Raw genomic sequence first — 7,038 nt, forward strand, 5'->3', positions numbered from 1 at the left:
CCTTCCTGAACCACATTTTTCTATAATGCCATTCAATTAGCCTAAGTACTCCTTAAATTTTTAAAATTAAAGTATTGATGATGTTCATCTGTTTCAGACTTTCCTTCTTTTTGCATTTTTAAGTTTTCTCTCCAGTGTGTGTGTGTGTGTGTGTGTGTGAGAGAGAGAGAGAGAGAGAGAGAGAGAGACATAGGGAAGGAACTGGTGTTTTTTTAGAGAAGTCATTTTCAAATGATGTGGCAGTCTCTTTGACAAAGTTTTATAAGCCTATCTTGCTATATTTAGCTTTATAGAGGATTTATTTATAATGATGAACAGCAATTTTGGCTTATGTGCTCCATTGTATTTATGTTTATTTGGGCAAAGAAATATTTCCTTTAAGTCCTCTGATGAATAGTCTGCTGAGTTGTGCCCTCCATACTTTTTCTTCTTTCTTTCTGATTTTCCTCTGCTTTATATTATCTGACAATGCCTACAGTCCTCTGATAATTTTATGTTCTTTTTTGCATCTTCAAAAAAAAGGGCAACTTTTGTTCAAATTCATTTTTTAAGAAATATTTTATTTATTTATTTGACACATAGAGAGAGAGAGAGCACAAGTCGGGGGAGCAACAGGCAGAGGGAGAAGCAGGCTTCCCGTGGAGCAGGGAGCCAGAGGTGGGACTCGATCCCAGAACCCTGGGATCATGACCAGAGCCAAAGGCAGCTGCTTAACAACTAAGCCACCCATGCGATCCCAAATTAATTTTTTTTTAAGTTGGCTCCATGCCCAACATGGGGCTTAACTCATAACCCCGAGATCAAGAGTCGCAAGCTGCACCAACGGAGCCAGCCCGGAGCTCTCTGTTCAGATTACTTTGAAAGCATTCTTAGAGGTGATTTGCAGGACCTTGGAGGAAAATGGACCCATAGTCAGTCACTGTTTTTGAAAGTTTTACTACGGCCCATGACACAGCAACTAAGTTCTTGTGCAACTAATCTGACTCTGTATCATTCTTTACATTTAAAAAAAAATCGGGAAAGTTTTGGGCTTTATTCTCTTTTTTCTATCCTTCCTACTCGGTATAATTGAAATTACCCAAACCAGTTAAGGAAATTGTAGGAGAAGAGTACGTCTATATTAATAAACATTTGCACTTGTCGTCAAAAGGGTATTAGACTAGAGATGACCTTGGAAGATGGTTCTCACAGATGCCGGCACCCTGGATTCTGTCCCTGTTAGTAAGGAATTACAGACCAGACGGCTGGGATCTATCCAGCACTGATCACTGCATCAACTTCCCCAAACCTCTATCGACTAAAATCTAAATGACGGCAATTTTTCTAAAGGCTTGAAATGCAGATGATTTCTGTTGGGCACAAGCACAGAAACTGAGCCTACCGTTAATGGCCTGCCCATCCAATTGTCCTTAATGGAGTTAAATAGCCATTAAGCTCTTTTCCACGTCCTTGGAATTAGATACAATTCTTTGCAATCTGTAGAGCGGGGGCGATGGGTTCTGAGCTCCCTGCAACCATGAGTTTGCCTTGAAGCTGCTGAGTATTTTCTTCAGTGGCAGAGAAGAGGACTCATGGGTTGCCTATGACCACATGAAATTTTTGTTCTTTTTATTTCTTTGGCAATGTTTGTTGGCCTTTTTGATGACTTGCCTTAGCCAGAATTGGCGAGTCGGCTTCACTCTATGACAGCTAGTACTGAGCTGAGATCATGACACCACATGTCGCTCAGTGGGGCGTAATATTCTCTTCAATTAGTCATGTCTACCATGGAAAAAGAACAGATATTTTATTTTTAAAATTAAAAAAAATTTTTTAGTTCCTGAGCACCTGGGTGGCTCAGTTGGTTAAGCAACTGCCTTTGGCTCAGGTCATGATCTTAGACTCCCAGGATCTAGTCCCACACAGGGACTCGGCAGGGGGTCGGCTTCCCCCTCTGACTTCTCCCCTCTCATGCTCTCTCTCTCATTCTATCTCTCAAATAAATAAATAAAATCTTGAAAAAAAATTTTAGTTCCTGTAGAATTAATATATCACGCTATATTAGTCTCAAGTGTTCAATATCATGATTCAATAATTCTCTGCATTACCCAGTACTCATCATAATACGTGCACTCTTTTTCTTTCTTTTTTTTTTTTAATATGCTCTTTATCCCCCATCCCCCATCCCCACCCACCTCCCATCTGGTGACCATCAGTCTGTTCTCTGTAGTTTGCCTCTTTTTTTTTCCTTTTCTTCATTTGTTTTGTTTCTTAAATTCCACATATGAGTGAAATCATATGATCTTTGTCTTTGATTTTTTTCACTTAGCATTATAGTCTCTGGGTCCATCCGTGTTGTTGCAAACGGCAAGATTTCATTCTTTTTTTTTTTAAGATTTTATTTATTTATTTGACAGAGAGAGATCACAAGTAGGCAGAGAGGCAGGCAGAGAGAGAGGGAGAAGCAGGCTCCCGCTGACCAGAGAGCCCAATGCAGGCCCAATACCAGGACCCTGGGATCATGACCTGAGCCGAAGGCAGCCGCTTAACCAACTGAGCCATGGCGCCCCAAGATTTCATTCTTTTTCATGGTTAAATAATATTCCATTATAGATATTAATTTATATATATATAAAAATATATGTTTATATATACTAATTTATATATAAAAGAATATGATATATCTATATATCATATTCTTTATCCATTCATCTATCAATGGACATTTGGGCTGCTTCGTAATTTGGCTGCTGTAAATAATGCTGCAATAAACATAGGGGTGCATATGTCCTTTAGAATTAGTGTTTTCATATCCTTTGAGTAAACACTAGTACTGGAATTTCCAGGTCATGTGGCAGTTCTGTTTTTAATTTTTTGAGAAACCGCCATACTGTTTTCCTCAGTGGTTGCCCAGTTTGCATTCCCACCAACCTGCACGAGTGATCCTTTTTCTCTACATCTTTGCCAATATTTGTTATTCTTGTGGGTTTTATTTTAGCTATTCTGCCAGATGTGAGGTGATATCTCATTGTGGTTTTGATTTGCAAGAATAGATATTTTTGATGGGCTGTGCATCTGCCACAGGTAAGCCCAGTAAATCTTCAAGCAAGCTTTGAAAACCACTAAGTTACCTTTAATATGTCCAGTAAGAAAGCTTTCCCTCTACCCTTTTAGGTTTAATGAGCGGGGGCCTGCGAACTTAACTAACAAAAGACAGATTAATAGAAAAAGAATACAAATTTATTCATTTCTTTTATGTGCATAGAAGTTCAAAGAAAGTGAAACTACGTGAAGTGTAAACCTGGCGATTCACAGACCTGTACCCCTGGGGCTAATAATACATTATATGTTAATTAAAATTTTTTTAAAAATATTTTTTCAAAAAAAGTGAAACTAAGAAGAAGGGCTCATCCTGGGGGTAGATCTGGGGTTCACAAGACAAGAAAGTGTGGGGAAGTAGGAAATATGTGGGAGAGCCAATAGAGGATAGGGTTATTTTAGTAAAATTTCTTTATGCAAACTCACGTCGGCGTGGACTCTCCATTCTCCGTCTCAGTGCCCGAGGCTAAGAGTGCCCTTCTCTTCCCGGTAGAGGTGGGGGAGGGCACCCTTACAAAGGGAGATGGAGCCCTGCTTTCAGGCAGATAAGGAGAAGGTAGGAATCTGCTCCTTCCAAAGGTGTTAATTCTCAATTGCCTTCCGCTCAAAATTATCCTATGTCAAAGTGGCATATTTCGGGGAGACGTATACTAATCCCCTTCAAATGCTAACCCATATTTCAGGGTAGAAGTTTCCGGTGTAAGAAAGAAGTGAAAATCACATGTTTCCCCAGCTCCTTACCCTCTGATTTTCAAAATGTTTTCTCTTGTCACATCTCCTTTAAAAGTCAGCAAATCTATAACGCAAGAGAGTAAACTTCTATTTCTAAACTTCATGTCTTGCTACAAGAGCTTTTGTGATGTCTGAGACTCTGAAGGACAGAGATTATTCCAAATCAGAGAAGGGCCACATTGCATCTCTCAGGTTGCTCTGGTTTTGCCCAGCTCGATGATTTTCTTCCTTTTCTCCTATTTCCTTCATCCCGTGCTAGCACGTGCTTCGGTGACGACAGCCCTGTCTGTCCGAATACTTCCTTTTCCTTTCTTCTTGACTCTTAATCCCCTTTTTTTTTTTTTTAAAGATTTTATGTATTTATTTGACAGAGAGAAATCACAAGTAGACAGAGAGAGAGAGAGGGAAGCAGGCTCCCTGCTATTCAGAGAGCCCGATGCGGGACTCGATCCCAGGACCCTGAGATCATGACCCGAGCCGAAGGCAGCAGCTTAACCCACTGAGCCACCCAGGTGCCCCCAGCTTTCTTCTCGACTCTTGATTCGTGAACACACTTCTCCACATCAAGGACAATGCAGAAAAGTTCCAGAGGTACCATACAATTGTAATCACCATAAAAATAATCTTTTTATTTTACAAATTTTCTCAATGTTTCTGTGTCATGTCTGGGAATATAAGATACTACATAGACGTAAGAGAACTGGATGAGACTCACCCTCCTACGGCAAGATTCCCTTGTGGCTGCCTCTTTGTACCTTCTGATTTCATCTTCCTGCCTACTGGTGTGCTGGAGCTGGTTACTCTTTTAGGGATTTTGTGAGCTGGCGTTCAAACAATGGCCTCATGAAAATTCAAATATATAAACATACCATTAAATAAACTAAATTAAGAACAAAGGTGACAAGTACCCTAAGCTCACCAGCTCCTAATTGCTTGCTACGTCTGTCCTTATCTACGCTCCCGAGGCCACCTGGGCCCATCATATCTCTCTGCGTGGAGGACACGTGGCTACGGCGTGGCTGCTGCACACCCCTCACAACTCCGCTAGTGATGCCACCGCAAAACTACACATCAGCTCGCCAACCGCCCCAGGAAGCCAGTTGCTAACCGCTTGCCAGCACGCCACTGTCTAAGCCCACAAAATGTTGCTCATATGAAACTTTCATGACCAAATGCTCATGTTTGCATCGTTCCTCTTCTTCCAAGGTCAAGATTGATGCAACCAAGTCCATAGAAAGTTCTTATCAAGTCGCCTGCTTGGTCCCTTCAACCCCATCTAAACAAGGTGGTCTTAGCTTGAAGGTTAGACGGGCTCGTTTGTCAAGTGCGTTAGCTTCTCCCCCCCACCCCCCGCCCAGGCCAGCTCTCAGTTATGGTTTCATTGGCTGCGCACAAGACGCCACGAAAAGTCTGAGTGCCTCTGTGTCAGCTGCGCGACAGTCAAATCGAGTGTTGTGGCAGCTTGTCCCTAATGGTGGTGGCCGGGGGCTGGTGGCCGGGGGCTGGTGGCCGGCGGGGCATGCGGTTTCAGGCTCTCCGGATCGCTCTCCCCCATGACCATCCCTCTGCACTCACTCTCTGAAGCCGTTTGGTCAGCGCAGCTGTTTCCACTTGAAGGAGAATCTGATTGAACCGTGCAGAAAACTGGCGTATTTTTAAATATTTCCTGCTAAACCAGTCCCTTTCTGACCCTTTTCCTTTAAGATTTTTCCAATTTAGAATTATTCCGTTTGTTACCATCTGGGCTACTCCCTTTCACTCCGGAGGCCACAGCTCCAGTACTAGAAACCAATGATGTCAGGATTATTTTAATCGTCTGAAGAGCACTGTAAGCATTAAAAGTGTAAATGACCGACTTTAGAATCTTTCCAGACTTGGTAGAAACAATTTGAGCATGGGCGATTTTAATTCCCAGGGCAGGAAGAAAAATGGGGTGGGGGAGACAGGGCACCAGATAGCAAATTCCTGTGGCTTCCCAATTTTGCCTGAAATTGGTTTTTTCTTTTCTTTTCCTTTTTTGAAAGATTTTATTTGAGAAGGGGGGTGTTGGGGGGGAGGGAGAGAGAATCCCAGGCGGACTCCCCACTGGGCAGACCCGACCTCAGGCTTGACCCCACAACCCTGAGATCACCCCGGAGCCGAAAACAAGGGTCCGGCGCTCGACCCACTCGGCCACTCAGGCGCCCCCGAAATGGACTTTTTCATAAAAATCCTAGACAGTTCAGCAATGATTTAAGAGCTGCACTGGTTTATTTTTCGGGAACCGTGAGAGAAACTGCTCAGAGCCACAGAGCTCAGGCGACATGACCTTCCTGGGGCTGCGAAAACTCTTTCCCGAGGAATTTCCTTCCTGGAGGGGCTGGTGACCGCGACCGCGACCGCTGCTCCCCGCGCCCAGACCGCGGCACAGACGGGCCGGGCCTCCCCCGAGCAGGGGCGCCGCCGTCCGCTCACGCGTCCCCTCTGGGCTCCGGGGCGGCGGGGGCGGCGGGGGCGGCGGGGGAGCCGGTGCTGCGCGGGGCTCCGTCCGTGGGGGGACCCGGAGGACGCAGCACTCGGGGCGTCGGGGGAAGCCTGGCCGCCACGGTGCCGGGGTCCCCCGGGTGCCTGGGTACAGAGGCCCCTCGCTGTCTGTCGGGGAGCCCGGCCTGGGCGGGGGGTGCGGGGTCAGAGCCTCCCCGAGCTGCGCTCCCCGTCCAGGGCGGAGCGGGAGCGGCGGGGTCGCGTCGAGGCTCGCGGGGCGCGGGCGGCAGCTGGACACAGGCCACCGTGCCGACCGCGGGCCTCACCGTATCCGTCGGGCCCCCGACACGGGACGGCCCCGGGGCTGGCGCGTCGGCCGTGTTCCCGGCGCCGGCATTCTCCGGATTCCCCTTCACGCGTTGGACTGGCTGCGGACGGAAGGACAGAGGCCGAGTCACAGGTGGCCCCGTGTCCAGGCTCAGAGCCGTGGCCTGAAAGATGAGGGGGGGTCGGGCACAGGGGACCCCTGCGGGAGGTGAAGCGAAGGGGGGCCCTGAGGCTGGGGTGACGCATCCAGGCACTGGTTCGGCTTTTGCCTGATTCACCTGCGTTTTGAGGCCATCTGCCCTCTCCGATACAAACTGAGAGCTCGGGGCCCCGGGTCTGGGGATGGGTCCGAATCAGCGCGCCAGGCCCTGACCAAGGCTTGGAACCCCGCACTGTCCTGCTTAGAGCCCCGCACTGTCCTGCTTAGAGCCCCGCACT

General features: G+C 46.6%; 1 protein-coding gene across 1 annotated transcript in view; it reads right to left on the reverse strand.

Annotated features, from left to right (window-relative positions):
• Positions 1-6,260: 6,260 nt before the first annotated feature.
• Positions 6,261-7,038, reverse strand: part of LOC132002909 (cuticle collagen 1-like) — a 13,793-nt gene continuing 13,015 nt past the window's right edge. Inside the window, exon 4 of the mRNA XM_059378220.1 lies at positions 6,261-6,701. Within this exon, the coding sequence (XP_059234203.1) occupies positions 6,261-6,701 (441 nt within the window). The remainder of the gene's footprint in view (positions 6,702-7,038) is intronic.

Source organism: Mustela nigripes, chromosome 1 (assembly GCF_022355385.1).
Source record: "Mustela nigripes isolate SB6536 chromosome 1, MUSNIG.SB6536, whole genome shotgun sequence".
Lineage (NCBI taxonomy): Eukaryota > Metazoa > Chordata > Mammalia > Carnivora > Mustelidae > Mustela > Mustela nigripes.